Source organism: Lissotriton helveticus, chromosome 2_1, assembly GCF_964261635.1.
Source record: "Lissotriton helveticus chromosome 2_1, aLisHel1.1, whole genome shotgun sequence".
NCBI classification, from domain to species: Eukaryota; Metazoa; Chordata; class Amphibia; order Caudata; family Salamandridae; genus Lissotriton; species Lissotriton helveticus.
This window is the reverse complement of record NC_136059.1, coordinates 458895764-458919894: the sequence shown is the minus strand read 5'-3', so window position 1 is coordinate 458919894 and position 24131 is coordinate 458895764. Positions and strand designations below refer to the sequence as shown.

Here is a 24131-nt window from a genome sequence, read left to right as displayed (position 1 = left end):
TTGGCAACTTTGTAAATTAACTGCTTTGGATAGGGAGAGCTCCGTGAGCACACTTCGCCTTGAGCCAACTTTACAGCGTCCTATAGTATGATGACATCTTTTTAGTGTATTCAGTAAGTCATTGTTTTCTTTTCTTCTAAATGTCAATTTGCATTTTCCTAACACCTGGTTTATCTCCATCTTGCAGTGCTTCTGTTCGCAGCGTTATTTTGCTGTCAGCATTAACAATCTGTATAATGAACAACTTTATCTTGCATGGCAGTATGGTACCTTTATACCTGGCCTGCCCAACATGGTTCTCAACCATCAAAGTGCAGATTCTTTGCAACTCTTCCATTGTCTTCATCTGCTTTACAGCTGCTGGAGTTGCGCTTTGACTCCACATGCATGAAGTGTTGATTCCTTTCTTCGACAGTGACACATGTGGCATGTATGAGCGGTTTGCTTGGACCACAGCAAACTCTCTGGGAGAATACGGTCATTCTTCAGGTTACTTATCCCACCCTTGTTGCCATTTATAGTGTCTGCCCCAGCCTGGGTACCTGCCAATGACTAAACCACATACGGGGCTTAGTATAAACGTCTTTATTCTGCTGTGTTTAACCACGAAACCAATATTATAAAACAAGCTTTCACAGCAAACTACAGGAGGTAGAGTAGATTTCATAGGATTCAGGGTAAGTCCTAGTTTGTGAAAGATCTGGATAAAAGCATTGGTGGATGATGCTTCCTCAGACCGTGATCTCCCTGTTATGAGTCCAGGTAAGGAAAGAGTTGATTTCCACAATGTTGGAAGAGCGCTGCCATGCACTTTGTAAAAACTTTAGGGCAGGTTTGAAATAGAAGAGCAATAACCAATATCGATATAGGACACCTGGTTACTTGGAAGAGTAGGTACTTTTGATGTTGCAGTGTAGAGAAAAACCTTGTCTAGAACCATTGTTTTCTGTTCAATGTCTATCTGGAGTCACTGGCAAAGCTGGTTGAATCATGGGGTATACGGGCAATTCCATATGCAGATGACACTAAATTGCTTTTGTCTTTTCATGAGGACAACACAGAGGCCCTGATAACCTGAGAGGAGCAGCTGAATGGATGAATAATAATAATCTGAACATAAACTCTGACACAATGGAGGCTCTCTTTTTTGTCTCAAATTGTTATCTTGAGTCATGCACTAGTTGGCCTGAGGAACTAGGAGCCAGATGTACATCGACTTCCATTTGCAAATTCCTAAAAGCAAATTTTTGTGATTCGCTATTACAAAATCGCAAACAGCTATGTACAATAGTGTGTTTTACACTGTTTGCGATTCCCTGAGTGCCGCAACTGAGGAATTGCTAAATACATAGTCTGTGTTTGCTTCTAAATAAAGTAACTTTCTTTTTTTTTTTTTTTTTTTAAGGCAACCCGTTTTCCTTAAAGGAAAACGGAATGCATTTCAAAAAGAAAAATGAAACGTTTCAGTTTAATTTTTAAGAGTAGGCAGTTGTCCGTGGGACCACTGCCTGCTCTTAAAAAACATTTTTGCACTCATTCACAAAGGTAAGGGTGTCCCCTGGGGACCCCTTTCCGTAGGCGAATTGGTTACCACCAAATTAAGTTTGGTGGTTACAAGTGCATGTTTTGGACCACATTTTGGTTGCAAAACATTCATACATACCACACAAGTTGCTATTAGGAAGGGATGACCTTAACATGTCCCTTCCTAATACCGAATCGCTAACCCATTGTTGCCGGATTACTAAATGGGTTTGGTACATATGAAAATCCATTTTTCTGGTCGCTATCGGCCCGATTCTGCGGATCAAGCCATTTGCAAACTGAAAAAAAACTATATTCATGTGGCCCTAGGTCTTCCCCATACTCCCACATCTACAGCAAGGAACCTTGGAATAAAATTCGACAACAACCTTTCTTTTGTGACCTAAATTCAAAATTTGTCCTCTCTCTGCTTTGCTAAACTTAAATCTCTAAACACAAATGCTTCATCTAGTCCCAGAAGCACACATAAGACTATTGTTCATGCCATAGTAACATCCAGGCTGGACTATTCTAACATTTTGTACTTGGTTCTCCCCGACTCCAATCCAAAGGCTCCAGGTTGTTCAGAAAGTCGTGGCAAGAATGATTTTACAAATTCCCTTCTGGCAATCGATCACTCCACAACTGGAATATTTGCACTGGCTTCCAGTTACTAAACGGATCGAATTTAAAATTCTAGTCTTTTCTCATAGAGCTTTTTATCCAGAAAGGACATCTTTGCATGAGGAAAAGGCAAACGCCTTACTACCAAACCAGATATCTTAGATCTAACAACTTTCTGTATGGTTCTATAGAACATATTATATAGTAAAACTATCATTGTAATTGTCTCTTAATTAAGGCTGCAGTAGTCACTATACTCTTATTCTATTAGCTGGTACAAGGCAAATGGATCAATCAGTGCCATCACCTTCAGTAATCTAAACCAGGGCAAAGCAATGCAAGTTGCCATGACACAAAGGGCATAGCAATAAACTAATATTTTGACATCAAATGCAGGGCAATGTAACTTGAGTCCACTCATTCTACAATCCAATGCAGGATAACGAACATCTCATTTAAGCTCCTTTACTGCAGAGCAGAGTAAAAAGAACAATCTTGTGTTGTGTTCTAATGCAAGCTAATTAGAGAAATCACTCTCTGTAATCGAATTCAGGGTAACTGCATGTAATCTAATGCAGAATAAAGTAATCAGAGTAATATCGGTTTTGTAGAGTTTTTTTCCAAGCAATGAGAAACTAAATACCTGCAGAACATTGTGCAGTAACATGAAACATACTGAACTGGTTTGTGAGAGAATTTGCACAGCAGCTCACTTGTTCTCCGTGTGGAAGAACGTTTATGCTGGTGGCTACCTGTGCTGTACCTGACTTGTGTGTCTAAGGAAACTTGCACTGCTTCTGCAGATTCTGTGTACTTGTAGAAAGAGAGTGAGAGAGTGGAGGAGAGAGACTGAAGGAGAGAGAGAGAGTGGAGGAGAGAGAATTATATATATATACATATATATTTAGATAGAGAGAGAGAGAGAGCTCAGTAGCCCAAGGGAGCCTTTGCAAACAGACGTAGGGTCGGAGCACACTTCCTCACATCACAGCACTTAATTTGCCACTATGCATCATGTGAAATGCACTGAATGATATATATATATATATATATATATATATATATATATATATATATATATATATATATATATACTGGAACGGAAAAGTCCCCTGCATGGTGACGGAAGTGCAGCCCTGCCCTGAGTGCCCCAGCTGCATGGATATCTAGATCTCTTTTACTGACCTTTGGTCATGGGCGAACACAGATGATGCATCTGTACCATGACCTAGGCCTGCCCATGGTAATATGGTCTTATTAGACCAGGAGGTGCTCACCAAGCACAGCCATTGTTATGGCAGAAGGCAGAAGGCTATTGCCCTTGCTAGGAGTTAGGTTACAAGCATGCAGTGGTGACAGCATACCCATTTTGTGTTTCAGTAGTGTGACCAGGCCTTTTTACCTGTGTTACAGGAGTGGTACCTATAGGCTGCACTCACTCTCGGCCTACGTGACGATTGTGTGTGACACAGGACAGCATGTGGTACTTGTGTGCGTTCTGGAATGTATGTGTTATTCATGCTAAAAAAAACACCGCCCAGGGCCTGGAAAGGATAGTGGGACTGATGACTGAAACCCCCACACGGGAGATGTGGATGCTGACATTCCTGAGAGCTGGGGTGAGAACACACACACTGGAGGAAGGTGAGCAGAATACCCTCCGCACAAAAGTCTCTGTTCCAGGAAGAGTTGCTAGTCAGTGGGGCCTAGGGTCATTGACAAGGAGACGGTGGGTCTGATAACGTTGAAACTGTAGGAACAGGGACTCATGAAAGAGGTTAGGCCTTTGAACTTTTATGAGACATATTTCAGTAGAGGCCGACAGCCTGGTATGACCATGTCTACTATATTAATCTGTGTTTAGGGTCAATCAAAATTGGAGCCACTCCTACTGTAGCAAACTGTCCCTTTGACAAAGGACAGGGCAGAATAGAGGGCACTTCAAAGAAGTTGACACCCACAACAAGAATATCAAAAGACCAGACTCTAAATCAAATCTGTGTCAGGATTTGGACTATAAAGGTGGGAGAATTAGTCCCACAAGTTATTCAACAACACAGTTCTACAGCTGGATTCAACTGGAGAGATCACCAAGACTTCTAGTTGCTGGGACCTGAGCCTGGAGCTCCAGCCTTCTGCTTGCCTGTGGAGACCAGAAGATACTGTGAGAAGGAGGAGAGCCCCTGGGGGTGGCGATGCCGAGCAGAGATCCTGCTAAGTGGATCCCAGTGAGCAAAGTGTGAGACGCCTGGCCCGGTTGGGACCATTGCAAGAGTGAGGGTGGTGTGCCCGCTCTTGCAGAAGTTAGTGCCATTACCCTTGTGAGAGCAGAGATCAGTGCCCCCGTATGTCATGAGGGGTCACCATGACTCTAGGACCAACACCCCTGTGAACTCTAAAATCAGTAACCCATGTGTATCAGGAGGGGTCAACCGTCAATCTAGGGCTGTCGTTGGAGTGCACTTTTAAGTCAGCGACTCCCATGTGCCAGTAAGGGGGCAACCATCAAGCTAGGGCCATCACCCATGTGCAAGCCAAAGTTGGGGACCCCTGTGTGAACAGGAGGATGGACCTTGAAATGATACTGCTTTTGCCTGTGTGTGCGAGCCGAAGTTGGAGACCCGTGTGACCAGAAGTGAGAACACCATAAAGATAAGGCCATCGCTTGAGTGCGAGCCAAATTTGGAGACACCCCCACGTGTGCCAGAAAGGGGCCACTGTGAAGTCAGGGACATCGTCCTGGATCATCCTGCCAAGGATTTTGTAAAAAATACTTACTGATTGCTGCAGAAGCTGAGAGAGGACGTCGGACAAGGACGTGGGTCATTTGAAGACTAAGGTGACCCGATACATCATCAGGTAGGTATTCGACTGTAAAAGAAGCTTATTGATGTTTTTGTATTTTGAGTCTTGCGCCTATGTATGCCATACACCCATCTCCCCCTCAAAGATCCTTGAACTGCTCAACCTGCGCTTCCACTGACAGTCAATTGCTGAAAAGGGTAGATCTTGGCCCATACTTAGTGATGCATCAGGACAGCAAGAGTAAAAGGCCGGAACCACCATGTTTGGGTCCAGTAACCCCTGCTTGCCCTGTGGCCCTCAGAAAGGCTTTGTGATAGTGTATGTGTGTGTGATTCATGGCTTCAATGTGCTCCATACCTTATCCGTGAATTGAAGCTTGTACTGACATTGCTCTCATTGTATCATTTCAATACAAGACGTGCACATCAGCTCCATGTGTTGCTCCTGTTCTTGTGTTAACATATTGTACCTTTTGTGTATTAAAAAAACTGCTACTATATTGTACCTTATGTGTGGGGGTAGATGAGTTTGTAAGAGAGAGAAGGAAGCCTGCTCTGTCATGCTTTACTTGTTCTGCATGTCTGTGAAGCTTGCACTGCTGCAAATGGTGCACCTGTTAAATGTGTGTGAGAGAACTAAACCATACAGGTGCCCTTACTTTACTTGTTCTGTGTGTCTCGGTAAAGCTCGAGAAAATTATTCACCTACACAAATAACAAATCTTTTGGTTTTGTCAATGCTTGGTTGTAACGTTGCAGACAACTTCTGTTTAAGAAAAAACATTTTGTAGCAGAACGCAATAAAATGATTGCATCTTTTTCGGGTTTTCACATTGGCAAATAACTGAAACCTCTGACGGGGTTTCCACACGTGTTGATGAGTTCCATATAAATGAAATTATTGAAATTAAAGGCAAGTTCATTAGCTAATACTTACAGCCCGACGTCACTTCTGTTTGTTGCAGCAGTTGTGGTGAAAGGCTTGCATAATGCACAAGGCAACTCAGGTATCCCGACGTAGAGGTGAAATTGTGGAGAGTAACATTAGAGACAGACTCATTGACTGCAGTGTAGTCTGTGGGTGGAATGGAGGAATTGTTCAGTCTCCAGAAGACGCTGCTGCTGTTGGAGTAAGACAACTGGCTCTTGTCCAAAACGCACGAAAGGGTTATTGTTGAGCCTCTCTCAACAACCGGAGACAGGGGCTTTATTTGAGCGTGTCCAACAAAAGGTCTGCCTAGGAGAGGGGAAGAAGCATAAGAATGCGTCTGCTAACAGCAGCCAGTTTATTTAAACATTGAATCGCAGAAAAACATACATTTTCAGATTCTCATCAGAAACTATTTTGCAAATAGACTGGTTTTTCTTCTGTGTGCTGTGACAGTGAGTGCATCGCACATACTTATGCCTGAAACGAAACCTTATTCGTTTTACAGCCGCCGGCCACAATTTGCCAGAGAGGAGCGGATTTTGAGTGTTTACATTGGCTTGATGTCAGTCTGAATAATTGGGGATAATACTTGTGTGAAGCCCACATAGTTAGTAGTATTCAGGGGCGGTACTGGATTCAAGTGCTCTTTGGACTCCGCGCCAAGGACTTTTACCAACCAATTTGCTTTTCCAAAGGCAGTCCAGAAAAATCAGTCTCCCCCAACTATTTTTAATGGATACCTGCAAAGGCTACACATCACACAATGTGTTGTTTCCGGGAAGGAGACTAGTTTAATAAAGTTAGCCACAGGCATCTAGAGCAACTTCACAATCCATTCCTTGAAACCTCCAAATGGAATATTCGTAGAGGTCACAAAAAAAGGAATACCGTAACTAAATTCTGTATTTCAGGAATCTTTTGACTAACCTGTTGCATTTCGGCTGGTATGAGACTTTGTATGCTTTATCTGTACAAGAATTATAACCTCCTCCTCTCTCTCACTTGGATTCTAGGCTATATTAGGCCTTCCCTGACACTCCCAGTCCTGCCAAGTATCATGCACCATGCGTTTCAGTGTGGTGATCCGCATCACCGTACTGAAATGCATGGTCACGTATATATAGCCCCTACTGAGCTGTTAAGCAGGAGCGCTAGTAACCATGCTCCACTGAACTGTACTGAAACTAACGCTGGAGGGAGGAGTGGCAGTGCGCCCTGCACTCTGATCCCGGGGCCGTCTCGGAGTGTGCAGCTATGGCTGCTAAGTGTTACAATGTAACATTTATACTAGGATTCACCACCGGCAGCAGGGCATATTTGCTACATTCCCAACTTCCGTGACTCAGAGTCAGGAGGTCAGGACGAGTTTTGTAGCACATGCGTCCTGCTGCCGCCAGCGGCCGGAGTTAAAATTTCAGCAGGCTCGCACCGCGGTTAATTTAAATGAATGCAAATGTTTGCTCTAGCACCGGAGGGAGCCGACTCACCGCACCGGGGCGCTGACAATTTAGGGAACAGCCCGGGGCAGGCCTTGTGCTGGAGTTGTTCAGCACCTAAGGCGCACCAGTCTCTCCACGCAGCTGCTGAACATCAGAAGAAGGAGTCGTTGAAGCCACGTCAAGGGCAAAGTGAGTGCAGCCTGGAGTGTAAACTCTTTCTTACTTCCCCACGCTTGGCCTCGGCTCTTTGCTGCATTTGCGCTGACTAATGGCAGGAACGACCCCGCGACCAGCCTTGGAAGCCCCACCCTGAAACAAGGCCCTGTTGAGCCGGGTCCCACGTGGACAGAGAGACCATTTCTGGTGCTTTGCAGCAGTTTTAAAATCTTCTTGGAGTTTCTTGTTGCTCAAATGGGTGTATATTCTGATATTCACAAATAATAATAATAATAATAATCCACATTTGTAAAGCGCACAATCACCCGTAAGGGTCTCTAGGCGCTGAGGGCCGTCGGGAAGATTAAGCAAGTGATCCAGCGGCCTATAGGAAATATGCCATAAGCAATGCTACCCAACTCTATAATCTACCACATAAAATATTACTCTAACTCATGGACCCATTAACCAAATATGACATATTTGACCTACTGAATCAGGTGATCAAATTAAACCTAAATACATCTTATTTACAAATTATATACAAACTATATACAACCGCGGTAAATGTTGACGTCATTTGAACAAACCTAACTATTTAAATGACCACCATGGCGATGGCATCTAGCTATAAGTAACCTATGCTTCTGAAATAACCAAGACCAGCTTGTTTCAAAAGTAAGATTTTTATTAACTAATTTCTAGAATAATCAAAATATAGTTTCATAAATGCAATTTTATTAGAATTATAGTAAGCATGTTTGAAAAGTGTCATAAGAAAAATACAGTTTTAAGTAAGAAATTAAAAGTTTAGCATTTCTAAAATCCTAAGTCCCTAGCTAAGCTAAATAAAAGAAAAAGTAAAGTTCTTTGAGGATTCTTACGTGCTCCACGCAAAGTCCAGCAGCACGACACCCTCATCGGAAAGTCAGAAAGCAGCAGCCAGCCCATCCCCAGGGCATGGACTTTTTATACCTTTCTATGCTAGCTAATCTAAGTAAAGGAACATTTTCTGCAAACGACGATGTCTCATTGGTCGGAGAGTGACAAGTGACATGTCACCAACATTTCAAAACTTCCATTCGGTCATATTCTTTGGGACCATTGTCTTTCTTGTACGTGTTCCAAAGCTTCCTTGATTTGCAACAATTTTAACAAGAGTTCTCACTGACTCCATTGCACTTCCGCGGATGCCAAGTTAACAAAATTGTTCTTTTCTACTGGTTTCTGACCTTGGCCACGTCCGACAGAATGATGACAACACATCATCTTTGTTGAGTGAATGCAATTTTGACGGAAACTTTTCTTTCACAGAGACATCTCGTGCTCCTTGCAGAATTAAATTCATCGTTTAGCAAACTCGAGCAAACTAGGCCCAAAAGCAGGCAACTTATTTTTCTAGTATAAAACAAACACAAGAAAAGTATTAATGTAAGAAATATTATTTATTCTGTTTCCACCCTTCGATTACTAATTGATTAACCCACCCAATTAGTCTAATGTTACCTAGCACCAAGCAACAAATAAGCAGCATTTTATATCTACCAGTCTTCATGAATCCATAAAAACCTTATGTGCACCTAGAATAGTAGAAATGACATCACATAGACAAGGAAAGCAAAATAAGCACATGCTTCTTTTAAAACTGCTGCAGTTTAGTAATGACAAAACGAAAACGACAAATTAATTTATTATTTTTGCACGAACAAAGATGCAACATTTATGCACGTTTATGAGCACACGAATTACCAACCCCATGTGTAAAGTTTAATCTAGGTTGTGTTAGCAAAACACATCACAAATCATTAATATTATTATTTATGTTATGGAAATGTGACTTCACGAGTTAAAACAGATTTCTGTTTTCTATCTCGCTCCATCAACTCCCTCATCTGGTGATTAACAAATCACCACACCACCACCCAAAATTTGGAATTTTAAACTTTCTGGAAAATGATTCAAATTCATCTGTGTCAGTATTTCTAAAAATCTGTTTCTGCAAAATCCTTGCAATTGTCATAATGAGCTCTGTGTAATTCCTGCAACTCAATCTCCCTCTCCTCTTCTTTTTTGAGTTTATAAATTCTTCTCTTTTCCTTCATTTGTCTCTTTCTCTTATGCAACAAACAACCAATTTTTGTCAAAATGAAAATGAATATTATCACAATCAAAGGTGCCAAAATCTTGCCAAGAACTGAACTTCCAATATCATGAAACCAATTTTTGATCGATTGGAATCTTTTTGAAAGTCTTTCTGTAAAATCTTCTTCTTCTAATGGAATTATTTCTGAATGCATCTCTGTGATGTTCTTGATGTACATCTCAATGTTCTTACTTTCATCAGGGATATATGTACAACAATGTTGCACATGTAAAATGCCACAGACTCCTCCCTCTTTTGCCAGGAGTATATCTAAAGCAAGGCGATCCTGAATCACCATGGATCTGATTGCAATGACCACAACATTCACTAATTGGAATCCATCAGCTGTGTCTGTTGACAATCTGTCAACAATTGTGGACAATTTTCTGATTCTACCTGCGTTCAGGGTTATACCTACAATAGGTATCACTGCTTGGAAAATATCTCCCAAAACTTCTGTAAAAGTTTCTCTTTTAGCCCTATTTACATAATTGTGAATTTTGAACAATCCTTCCGAATCTCTGTCAACATGGAACATTTTAGGAAAAACAATCCCAACATAACAAGTTCCATACCAATGGTCAGGAAGGTTGTAATAAGCCTTGTCACCACACACAAAATAAATCCCAGGGAAAATTGGATCTTTTCCACCTTTGAATCCCCAACCTCCCATAATCTGATATGTATCTTCACAATTACTTGCACCCACAAAGTAGTTATCAAAAAGTGTATTATCTCTCCTAATGCAAAGCTTACCACTAATTGGTTTGTCTATATGAATTGCAACATTATCAAGCATTTTGCCATTAAGCTTCTCATCCTCTTTCTGCCAGAACCTGGATTTAGTCTGCTTGACTATCTCATTTCTCTTGTAAATTGCTCTTCTCTCTTCAACCAGGTTCAAAAACTTCTTTCCCTCAGCACTTAGTTTGCAGGTTAAATTGTTCTTGTAAGCATACTCATAGGTAAGTTCATTAGTAACAAGGAAGAATTCCCTCATCTGTTTTGCTCTCTTATGCTTATTCAAAGCACCCTCAATTTTTAAATTGGCAAAAATCTCGTCAAAATCTGAATAATAATATTCTAAGCGTCCAGTCTGATAGAACAAGCTAGCTAACACACTGCATGTCACACCATATGTAAGAGGAAGCATATTGTATGTCACTCCCTCAGAAACAGAAGCAGGTAATTTAACACAAACGTAGCAGTCTTTTGCATCCATTACCTTTACATATTCACTCAAAAGCTTTGTGAATGTATTGCTTGAAAAATCACTGATAGATTTGTCCTGATGAATGTTAGGTTGATGATCAATAACTTTGCCAGTTGCACTATGTTTGTTTTGACTAACTGAAGCTTTGCTTGTCATATTGGCTTTGTGAAAATCCTTGTTAATTTCAAATGGAATGATAACAGCTAAAACTAACCAGAGCAGAATTAGAATGAGCAGACACACCAGAGTCATCCTACAGCATCTCTTAAAAATGGAACATCTTGAAGTACTCTGTTCCATAACGTAAGGCATTTTTGGTTAGTTTTGCCTTAAAAAGGAAAAAATTAAAACTATTTTAAAAATTTAATAAAAGATAAATTATTTACACCCCCCTTTTAAAAGAATTTTTTTTTTTTCAAAACCCTAACAGTATTTCTTCGACCTTATGTCACAAATTTCTTCAACTAAACAACTTTTCTTCGACCTTTTGTCACCTAACAAGATTTCTTCAGCCTTTTGCCAAAAACTAAAAACCCAAAAATCCAATTAAAATTTCTGTACTTCAATCATTGTCACTAATTTCTTCAATGTCCTCTTCCTCTTGACTACTATCCTAAATGTCAATGACAGGTGGAATTACTAGATAAGTCCACTCAGGTGATTTATATTTCTGATTTGGCCTTATAATCCTTTTTCCTTTTCTTGTTACTACTTCGATTTTTCTTCCAACTCCAACTTCTTTTTCAGAATCCTTTTGACTACTGATTTCTTCCACCTGCTCTTTCGGCTTTTTGATCAACCTGACTCTCAATCTTCCACCAGGCCAGAAATCTGTCTTTCTCACGAACTTTCTCTTTGGTTCTGAAGCTTTCGTTTCAGACTTCCAAGACCTTTTCTTTGGACTCCTATTTTCACCATCCACATCACTTTCTCCAGTATCACAGTCTGAAACTTCAATTATTGACTCAGGAACTTCTCTATTCGGCAGTTTCACTCCTTCAGGAACTATACTTTGTCTTCCATCACTGGTACTCGGTAATTCGTCTTCCTCCTCCTCTTCAATTACCTCCAACTTCCCAGATTCTGGACTTCCGTTCCTTACTTCAGAGCTTAACTTCTGCTTTTCGATACTCTCCTGGTCAGAAATTTCTTTTGGCTCAGCCTCTCTGTCTTCAATGGAATTCACTCCATTAATCTTCTTGACTGAATCCTCAGTCGTTTTTCCTTCTGATAGATTCTCTTCTTCTCCGGAATCTATTTCAATTATTTCAGAGCTTTTTCTTGTCAATTCTTCATTCACAGGCACAGGTTCCAGATGTCGACCTCCTTGTCGATCTTCAGTCTCTGGATTTGTTTCACCTTCTACTTCTGAATCAGAATCTTCTGTAGTATCACTTTCTACATCAGAACTCTCAGGAGTAGGCACTGGAATGGTATGACTAGGATGTATCGACCTTTTCAATCCTCTGCATTTCACTGCGTTTGTAGTGACCAGAATTATTTGTCTAGGCTTCTGCCACCTAGGAGCCAAACAATTTCTTCTCCGATGTACTTTTGTTCTGACCCAATCACCAGGTCTCAAATCATGTGTCAGAACTTTCTCATTTGATTGTGCTTCAGTTCCCACCTGATTAGACACAGAAGTCACTATATCAGATAACCTTTTACAGTAATCCAAAATAGCACTGTCATTTATGCTCAACAATTTGCCTACAGGTACAAAAGCCTGCCTCATGACTCTTCCCATCAGTATTTCATGAGGACTCAAACCTGTCTTTTTATCAGGTGTACTTCTCAGTGACATTAAAACAAGTGGAAGAGCATCGGTCCACTTTACACCTGTTTCCAGACACATTTTTCCAATCCTGTTTTTAATTGTCCCATTAATCTGCTCAACCACCCCAGATGCCTCTGGTCTGTATGCACAGTGTATTTTCTGCTCAATGCTTAATGCCTCACATATCAGCTTCATCAGTTTGTTATCAAAATGGCTTCCTCCATCACTCTCAATAGTGACTGGAAAACCGTACCTTGGGATAATTTCACTGAGTAGCAATTTTGCCACTGTGATTGAATCACAATGTCGTGTAGGAAATGCTTCCACCCATCTTGAAAACAAACAAACAATCACAAGAACATATTTCAAACAATTGTGTAGGGGCATTTCAATGAAATCCATCTGCAATCTGGTAAAGGGACCACCTTCTCGTCCAATTACTCCTGTACCTACAACTGATTTTCTGTTTGGGTTCATTTGTTGGCATGACAAACACCTTTGACAAAAAGACTCTGCAATCGTTCTGAATTTTGTATTGAACCAACTCTCTCGGAAAAGTCTGATCATAGAATCTCTTCCAAGGTGAGCTGGGCCATGATACAATCTGGCCATATCAGCAATCAAACAATTTGGTAAGACCACTCTGCCATCTTTATAGACCCACACTCCATCCTCATCCCGTGGTCTACAATCTGCTCGTAGCCATAAATCTTTTTCCTCATCATCTGCCTCATTTTGTAAATCTCTGATCTCGTGCCATGTTTCTACCACTGTTGTTAGCATTAATGAATTTGAATCAGTTTCCTTACTCTTTTCCCGATTGTATGCACAACATTTTCTTGCGCAGTACTTTGCTGTCTCATCTGCATAGGCATTGCCTTTTGAGATATAATCCACTCCTTTAGTGTGTGCAGCACACTTTACAATCGCAATCTCTTTTGGCAATTGTATAGCTTCAATTAATCTTTTAATGAAAACTGCATTTTTAATTGGTGAACCTGCTGAGGTCAAATAGCCTCTCTGAGACCAGAGCTGTCCATAATCATGCACAACCCCGTACCCATACTGACTATCAGTAATGATGGTAACTCTTATATCTTTTGATATTTCACAAGCACGAATCAAAGCAATCAATTCAGCCACCTGTGCTGAACGAATTCCTTCAAGACATGATGCTTCTTTGACATCTGCAACTGTACAGACTGAATATGATGCTTTCAAAACACCTCCCTCTGTCCTCAGACAGGAGCCATCCACAAAATAGACAACATCTGATTCAGGCAAAGGTACATCCTTAATGTCCTGCCTTGGTTTGGTGCAAAATTCCATGACATCCAAACACTCATGTTCCACTTCATTTTCATCAACAATTTCAGAATCAGGCAGTAATGTAGAAGGATTCAGATTCAAACATCTTGAAATGGAAACATTATCTGCACCTAGTATGATTTTCTCATACTTAGTCAATCTGCTGCTTGTTAAATGCTGCGTTATACCTCTTGTCAGTAATATTTCAACCGAATGAGGCACAAAAACTTTCACAGGAAATCCCATTATGATTCCTTCGCTCTGCTCAAGACTGACACTTGTAGCTGCAACTGCTTTCAAACAACCTGGTAATGCTTTTGCAATAGGGTCAAGAACTGCAGAGAAATATGCAATGGGTTTCTTTAGATTCCCATGTCTCTGAATTAACACAGACAATGCACATCCTTCTCTCTCACTGCAATACAGTTCAAAATCTTTCTCATAATTCGGCATACCCAAAGCAGGAGCTTGACATAAGCTCTTTTTCAGGTTCTCAAAAGATTCCATCTCAGCCTCATTGAGAATAATTGGATCTTTCACATCAGACCTTGTCAGTCTCTGTAGTGGTTTCGCAATTACCGAAAATCCACTTATCCATTGTCGACAGTAACCAACCATTCCCAAAAACATTCGAACTTGTCTCTGTGTTCTTGGTGGTTGCATTGCTTGAATCATTTTAATTCTTTCAACTGTCACCTGTCTTTTTCCCTTTGCAATTCTGTGACCAAGATATTTCACCTCTTGTTTGCAAAACTGTAATTTTGCTGGAGACACTTTATGTCCCTCGTCTGCAAGATGATTCAAAAGTATAATTGTGTCTGTCACACAATTTTCTCTCGTTTTAGCAGCTATCAACAAATCGTCGATATACTGCACCAACGTAGACCTGCCAGGTAAGTCTAAATTTTCCAAAGACCTCTTTAACAACTCATTAAAGATTGAAGGACTCTCTGTATACCCTTGAGGGATTCTACACCATGCGAGGGTCCTACTCTGGAATCTGAAAGCGAAAATTTCCTGACTCTCTGGATGTAGAGGAACAGTAAAGAATGCATTGCAAAGATCAATGACAGTGTACCATTCAGCATCATGTGGAATCTGATATAAGATCACTGCTGGGTTTGGAACCACAGGGCAACATGGAACAACGATCTGATTAACCTTTCTCAAATCCTGAACTATCCTGTACGTTCCATTCGACTTTTTAATTCCCATGATCGCTGAGTTACAAGGGCTACTCTCAATTTCTTTTAAAACACCTTGTTTAATGAATTTTTCAATCACAGGTATGACTCCCTCAATTGTCTCTGCTTTCATCTTGTATTGAGGAATATGAGGAAATTCTATTCCCTGCTTCAGTGTAATTTTGACTGGGTCGACATGTTTCATCAGACCCATCTCATTCCCAGTCAAATCCCAAATTTCAGATTTCACTGTTTCCTTGAGCTCTTCTGGCAGATTTTCTTTTTCAAATGCAGGAAACAATTTTGTTTCCTCTGTTTCCATTAACATCATTGTCAACCTGTACAAGCCATCTTCCTCCATTGTTTGTAATTCAACTCCTTCAGGAGAACAATATATTCTGCAATTCATCTTGCACAATATATCTCTGCCCAATAGATTCACCGGACTACTGTTACAAACCACAAACCTGTGTTTGTCTTTAAAATTTCCAATTTCAACTGGTACTGGATCAGTCAAATCAGTCCTGATTTGTTGATTGCTTACTCCAACAACTTGGATGGTATCCCCAGAGAGAGGTAGGTTTTCAATTTCCACTGATCTAACAGTAGAACGGGTAGCACCAGTGTCCACTAGAAAAGTGATGTCTACATCATTAACTTTCCCATTTACAAATGGACCAGACTGGTCAACCTCAAGAGTGGCTCCAACAACACACTCTTCCTCCTCTCTCGGGCACCGTCAGTAATAATCATCAGAATTACTTTCCTGCCCTTCTGTTAACAAAAATTGTTGTGCTGCATTTTGCACCCTTTGCCTTTGCGGTTTAATTACTTGATCGTCTCCTTGAAATCCCACACCTGAATTATATCTCTGAGTTCCCCCACAATTCGGAAACGGTGGCTGTGGCACTTGATTCTGACGGTTATTCACCTGATTCACCTGTTGCTGATTTACCTGTTGCTGCAACTGTCGCTGAAGACTTAATTCTTTTAAACTCTGTTGCAACTGTAGCTGTTGCTGCAGGTCAACATCATTCTGCATCTGTGGATTTAACAATGGACTTTTTAAATTTCTAGGTGGTTTCTTACACTCGTCTTTCCAGTGTCCAATCTCGCCACAATTAAAACAAGGTAATCGTTGCTTCATATCTTCAATCCTTGGGTTAATTTTTCTCACAAAATTATTACTTTTAAACTTTCCTTGCCCTTGATTTGAATTTGTAGTTTGCACAAAATTTGTGTTTTTATTACCAAGACTAGCAATCTGATGCTCAGCCACTTTTACCTGAGCCCACATGGCTTTTTCCTTGAGCTTCTTTTGTTTCACTTCTAACTCATCACTGCAGTACTTCGCCTTTCTCAAAATTTCATCAACAGAAAGTGATTGCCATCCGACAATACTATTTCTGATCATGTCTGCAATTTCTGGTTTCAGACCATAAACAAATCTGTAGACGAAATGACTCATATCCTTCTCGTCTAGTTTTTCATAGCCTCTGTATTGTTTAAAAATCAACAGTAACCTTTCATAAAATGAATGGACTGATTCTTTTGTTTCCTGATTGGTTCTTTCAATTTTTACCCAATCAACTTCCTTTGGTGGAATTTTGTTTTTCAACCAGTAAATCACTTTTTCATAAAACTCCATAACAAGAGGATTTGGGGCACCTGTTTCCTTATTTCGATCAGGTTCTATTTTCGGCCAACTTATGGCTATTTTGCATTCTGTCCAAAGATCTGATGGGACAACAATGTCAAAAAATCCATCTAGATCAATCCACAGAACTTTTGAGACTTTGATGAACCTGTCCACCTGCCTATACCACTCGACTGGCTTCTCCCTCAGTCTTGGAAAATCATTTGTGAACAGTAGTATGTCCTGTCTTGACCATGGGACATGAACATATCCTCCACCTGCAATCTCTCTCATTGGAAACTGTTTTGACAATTTTTCCAATTTCTCATCTTCCTTCTTTTTCGTCCATTTCACTCTCCACTTGCTCAGTTCTCCCAGTTTTTTAATGTAAACAATCAAATCTTTTATGTGCATTATTCTTCCCATTGAGTTCAAACTTTCAATGTCACCTTCTGAAAAGTCTAATCTGTAATGTTTTGCAAAATTCTTTTGCCTGCTCACATCAATTTCAAGTTCAGCTGCCAGTTCTTCTAACTGATCATATTTATTTTTTGTCTTCCACTGCATACTCTTGCAAATGAACAGTAGTTCATCGTCTCGATAATAATTTAAACTGTCAGGACCAATCGTACCAATTATTAATTCCTCAATATTTGCTTTTAATTTTGCAACATCAAGTTTAGGTTTGGTCACCCTAACTTCAGGACTCTCAGCATCAGATTCTGCACCCATCGGTGTCTTTGGAGATAAATCCTCATTAAAAGTCAAATCAGGCATTCTCGATCTTGAAGAGTTTATTTCAGATAAATCTGAGTAAAAATTTTCAGCAACCTTCTGAATTTCTGCATTTAAAGGAACAGTCAACCCTGTCTTGTTAATTTCTCTTTGCTCAAAAACAGGCTGAACAGGACCAATAGTTACTGGAACTGTCACAGCTTCCATGCTTTTAGTTATTTGTCGAATTAATTCTTCTTTTGATCGTAGATACTCAGAAGAATCAACAGCCTCCACATTTCTGACTTCTCTCACATAATTTTTTGGAGCTTCTCTTGATCTTGGAATTAATGAAGAATGTCTACCTTCATTACGAACATTTGCATTTATCTCAGTTTCTGGTCTTCTTGGAGTTTCAACAATTTCACAATTATTTGGGTACAATTTTGGAGCTTCATTAACTGGAGGTGCACTCGGTGTAGTTTCTGTAGAAACCATCGGAGTAGACCAAGATCTAGGGGGTCTCAAAGGCTGATTCCTTTTATCCGAAGTATAAATTTCTTCTAAAACTGCATCTTCAGATTCACTTTCGACAGGTGCATTATTTTTCTTTTCAGTTCTTTTTCCCTCAGGAGAACCTAAAACCATTTCCCTGATTAAATAAAGTCCCTCACTCATGCTTCCCTGTCTCCACATTCGCATTCTGTCTTCATGTGTTTCTCTTCTATAACTCGGAGGCTTAGGAGGTCTTTTAATTCCACTCGCTTCCCTTTGTAATTGGTACATCTCATCCTCCCATTCAACTAAAGCCTCAAATTGAGTTGGTCTCGGCTTGGGATTAAGAGCATTCATTTTCTCTCGCAAATTTCTTAAAACCTTTACATTAAACGAACCATCATCAGGCCAGGTCAAAACACAATCATCCCTTGTGTAGTGTTTCCAAGCATCAAACCACAAAACAGTATGATAACCATATTCACCTTCCATATACGCTGCAGGTGTTTTGTACTTATGAAGTAATTTACCACCTCGCGTTTCTATTTTCTTGTCAGGCGACATAAAATTTTTAAGTTTCTGAAACAACGTTGGCTTTTTCTCAACGTGTTTAAAATGATAACTCATTTTTAAGAGTTAAATTCAATTAACAAAATTGTTCGTAAAATATTTCCGGGATGTTCCGCTAAAACAACCAATCCGTGCGCGAAACACACCAACAAGCCAATGAGAGTTGAGCTACGTCACTTTTTTACTCAACCAATAAAAATAAAGATTTTCTGAAGAACCAATCAGCTTACAGTTCGTCAGAAACTCAAGAACCAATCAGAGCACGGCTTGTGACGTATGTCACCCAATCCCAGCGCGGCTCTGTGACGTACACAGCAGCTGCGGTTTCTCGCTTCTCACTCTTAGCGCTTACCCCTCCTTCACAAAATCTTTTCACAGCGCCATTTTGAAAACACTTTCTCGATGTAAATTAATTTTTAACAATGACAATAAGGACTCATCTGACTGTTTCTCTAAATAGGATAGTTTGCATACATTCAAGTATTCACAACTCGGAATAGTCGGCCCTATTCTGATAGAATAATTTTCATTTGCCAGTAGAGTAATCTTTTTACTCTGCCCTTCAAACAAGTAATTATGAACTCATTTCCCTCCGAACGCACAACCAAGTGACTGTTCAAAAGTTCTATTCGAACATAAATTACAGAACAAACTCGCACTTTCACACGGAAAAAATCCCTAACTTCAAACACACATGAAATCCGTACAGGACTCTCACCTGTTTATAGAAATCATGCACCGTTAGCAAAATAACGACGTTATCCGTACAGGACTCTCACCTGTTTATAGATATAAAACATGTACCCTTACAGGACTCTCACCTGTTTATAGGTAATCATGCACCGACGTTACCCTACCCTTCACTCAAGCTCGAATATAACTAATACTCTTATCACAGTGAGTTTTACAACAGGCGCTTTGTCCCTATTCTCATGCTGCTCAAATTTCTTAGAAAATCCTCACTATACAAGATTCACACCTAGCCCTAAAACTGTGTTGCACGACCACAACACTGTGTTGCACGGCGACAACACGTGATACACGGCGATATCACTTGTGATACACGGCGATATCACAAACAGATCAGATGTCTTGCGTGACTACCTTCTCATCACACAATCTGTACCGGTACAACTCACATATAGCACGGAAAACGAACTCAACATGTGTTAAACATCGATCCTATTTCTATACCATAACATACCAATAACACCTTGGTTACCCCTAGCAACACCTTGGTTACCCTTAGCAACCATCAATTTCTGCTACCAGAAGAATTGATCCAGCGGCCTATAGGAAATATGCCATAAGCAATGCTACCCAACTCTATAATCTACCACATAAAATATTACTCTAACTCATGGACCCATTAACCAAATATGACATATTTGACCTACTGAATCAGGTGATCAAATTAAACCTAAATACATCTTATTTACAAATTATATACAAACTATATACAACCGCGGTAAATGTTGACGTCATTTGAACAAACCTAACTATTTAAATGACCACCATGGCGATGGCATCTAGCTATAAGTAACCTATGCTTCTGAAATAACCAAGACCAGCTTGTTTCAAAAGTAAGATTTTTATTAACTAATTTCTAGAATAATCAAAATATAGTTTCATAAATGCAATTTTATTAGAATTATAGTAAGCATGTTTGAAAAGTGTCATAAGAAAAATACAGTTTTAAGTAAGAAATTAAAAGTTTAGCATTTCTAAAATCCTAAGTCCCTAGCTAAGCTAAATAAAAGAAAAAGTAAAGTTCTTTGAGGATTCTTACGTGCTCCACGCAAAGTCCAGCAGCACGACACCCTAATCGGAAAGTCAGATAGCAGAAGCCAGCCCATCCCCAGGGCATGGACTTTTTATACCTTTCTATGCTAGCTAATCTAAGTAAAGGAACATTTTCTGCAAACGACGATGTCTCATTGGTCGGAGAGTGACAAGTGACATGTCACCTACATTTCAAAACTTCCATTCGGTCATATTCTTTGGGACCATTGTCTTTCTTGTACGTGTTCCAAAGCTTCCTTGATTTGCAACAATTTTAACAAGAGTTCTCACTGACTCCATTGCACTTCCGCGGATGCCAAGTTAACAAAGTTGTTCTTTTCTACCGGTTTCTGACCTTGGCCACGTCCGACAGAATGATGACAACACATCATCTTTGTTGAGTGAATGCAATTTTGACGGAAACTTTTCTTTCACAGAGACATCTCGTGGTCCTTGCAGAATTAAATTAATCGTTTAGCAAACTCGAGCAAACTAGGCCCAAAAGAAGGCAACTTATTTTTCTAGTATAAAACAAACACAAGAAAAGTATTAATGTAAGAAATATTATTTATTCTGTTTCCACCCTTCGATTACTAATTGATTAACCCACCCAATTAGTCTAATGTTACCTAGCACCAAGCAACAAATAAGCAGCATTTTATATCTACCAGTCTTCATGAATCCATAAAAACCTTATGTGCACCTAGAATAGTAGAAATGACATCACATAGACAAGGAAAGCAAAATAAGCACATGCTTCTTTTAAAACTGCTGCAGTTTAGTAATGACAAAACGAAAACGACAAATTAATTTATTATTTTTGCACGAACAAAGATGCAACATTTATGCACGTTTATGAGCACACGTGTTACCAACCCCATGTGTAAAGTTTAATCTAGGTTGTGTTAGCAAAACACATCACAAATCATTAATATTATTATTTATGTTATGGAAATGTGACTTCACGAGTTAAAACAGATTTCTGTTTTCTATCTCGCTCCATCACAAGCTATTGCCCAGAGTCACATGGTGCTAGGCTAATCTGCCGCCGGTGCCGGGGATCGAACCATGATCCCCAGATTCCGGAGTCAGTCGCCCTAGCCGTGGCGCCACACCTCTTCCCTATTCATATGTTTCTCTTGTCTACATTGCTTGAATTTGCTCACAAGAAAGTGTCACTCATAGTTTAAATGTCACTCATAATTGCACTGAAATATTTAAATGTCACACATAGCTATCTGAAAACTTGACAACGATGCACTCCCCCTGACCTAATAAAAGCCTTGCCTTACCTCCTGTTCTTTTTTGTCTTCTCCTTCGTCAGGCGGGTGAATGTGCCCGTGCCAGTATTTATGCCATGGGGTTCCCTGGGCCGGTGGAGACTCTTCATGAGCATGGCTCGGGGGCCTGAAAAATGCTTCTGGCAGGTGCTTAACTGAAACTGAGGTTTCCTTTGCGTTCTCATGCTGCCCCTGCGCTCTGTGGTTCACTTCCAGGTTCCTTGGCTAAAGACTAGTGCAAAGCGGCCTGAGGCAATGTCGGATTGATGCATGTTTTTCCTCAATGGCGAGAACGATGCCTCTCTGACGAAAGAAGGCAAGGGCTTCAGCTAGGAGTAACAGGACACACCCTGGAGCATCAAACAGGAGTGACAAATAAGGGGGGGCACCCTTATGGGGTTGTGCTGTGGCACCCGGGTATTGGCTGGGTTCAGCCAAACTGTGAAGAATATGCCTCCTTCTTCCTTGAGAAGACAGAAAATATGAGGACTGATTTACAGGTGGCATTGGAGAATCGTCCTCTCTTATCTCGTTCCTGCTTTTCCCCTTCTCGGATTGCTGTGCCCTCATACCTACGAGGGAACATCCTCTAAAACAATGCTTAATAGAACTCTTTCAAACTGTTGAGGAAAAACGCCATTCTCAAAATTCTAGCAGATTTAAAACCCTCAAACCATTTCAATAACCAGCTACCCCACAACTTCTTCAATGAGATCAAACTGTTTATACTCCCAATTTGGACCAAGATTGTAAATGCCTCTCTACTTCAAGGTACTATCCCTGATTGCCTAAAATATGGGCAGGTCTCCCCTATCTTAAAAAAACCCAACGGCAGATCACATTGACCTAAACAACTTCCACCCTATCTCCAACATTCCAACTCTGGATAAACTCCTTGAAAAAAATGTACACATCCATCTCTGCAAAACACATTGAACAATTCCGTCTTCTTGACCAGTTTCAATCCGGCTTTCGCCCAGGGCTTAGCATTGAATGGGTTCTTACACGCATAGTAGACAAAGTACTAAAAATGCTGGATCAGACTGAATCATGCCTTCTACTCCTCCTTGGCCTATCTTCAGCATTCAATACAGTTACGCATGACTGCCTACTAAACCTATTGGAACATAGGATGGTACTTTCAGGGTCCATCCTAAACTGGTTCATCATGTTTCTCCAAAACAGAACTCAAAAAATCAAGGTTAATCAGTCCCTATCTAAGAACGCTCTGGTCACTTTAGGGGTCCTGTAGGGTTTCTCTCTCTCACCCACTCTTGTTAACTTGTTCATGGAGCCTCTAACGGAAATTCTGAGTTTATCCAACATCCACTTGCACATGTATGCAGATGACCCTCAATTATACCTGAAAGTCCAAGAGATCAGGTACCTCAACTTAACTACCAAAAACCCTAAATTGGCTGACATGCAACCACCTCAAACTAAACACTCTAAAAACGGAATTCCTCTTAATCGCCACCCCCAATCACCCCTCATTAATGAATGGGTGAAGCAACTAACAGCCTTCAACTGCCTGCCACAAGTTATTGATTCAGCAAGATCACTGGGAATAACTCTCGACAGGAACCTTAACATGCAGAAGCACATTAGTGCTACCACCTTAGCTGCAAACCTCTAAATGAACATCTTAAGAAGGATGTATGATGTTACAACGCCTACCTTTACAACGCCTACCTTTACATCGTAAGTTTTACAATGCATACCATTACAACGCATAATGCTTTTGGGCGCTGGATAGTGAATAGTTTAATTTACTATTCCAACTCTAGTCCCCGTGGATAGTAGGGAAGGTTATTGGATAGTAAATTAACCTATTCCCTATCCTAGAGCGCCCCCCAGAGCAATGCGTTGTAATAGTTTGCGTTGTAAAAGTTGTGTTGTAATGGTAGTTCGTTGTAAAAGTTTTGTTGTAAAGGTTGTATACCTCTTAAGAAAATTAAAACCCTTCCTTCCCCTCAATGACTTCAAGTCTGCAGTCTAAGTCTTAGTGATTGCCAGGTTGGACTATGGAAGTGCAATCCTCGGCGGTTTACCCATCTCCAAAATGGCTCCTTTAAGGACCTCCCTTAACTCTGCTGCAAGGCTCTTTACAGGATCAAAAAGAAACAATCACATCACCCCCAATTTCAAATCACTCAATTGGCTCCCCTACGAAGCAGGAATTCTGCTGAAAATTGCATGCATGACCCACAAAGCACTACACTTGAATACCCCAAGTTACCTTGCTGAGAAGCTTGAACTTTCCGGAGGCTCCAGATCCTCTGGAAGCTCCGGCATGTTACTGCTGAAACCACAGAGATTCTTTAAAAAGAAAACCTACAATAGAGACTTCTCTGGCATTGCCTCTCGCATCTCCCTCCCCTGAAATACTACTGAATTACTCAACTACATCTTTCAAGAAAGAAGTAAAACTACTGTTTATGATCAGATTTCTTCCCTAGATCCAAGGATCTCCTCTCTCCGAGGATATCCAAACTCGTCTACTACACTCATGACTACTGCTCGCCTGTTATGCTATTGCTTTTCATTTATC

The 24131-nt window shown here is 40.4% G+C and overlaps 1 protein-coding gene across 2 annotated transcripts in view; it reads right to left on the bottom strand.

Moving 5' to 3' along the window:
- The window catches only part of IL31RA (interleukin 31 receptor A), a 1277572-nt gene that overhangs the window by 722189 nt on the left and 531252 nt on the right, over positions 1-24131 (bottom strand). For both annotated transcript variants that reach the window (XM_078675103.1, XM_078675104.1), the window contains exon 3: positions 5890-6189. In XM_078675103.1, coding sequence (XP_078531229.1) covers positions 5890-6189 — 300 coding nt within the window. The remainder of the gene's footprint in view (positions 1-5889; positions 6190-24131) is intronic.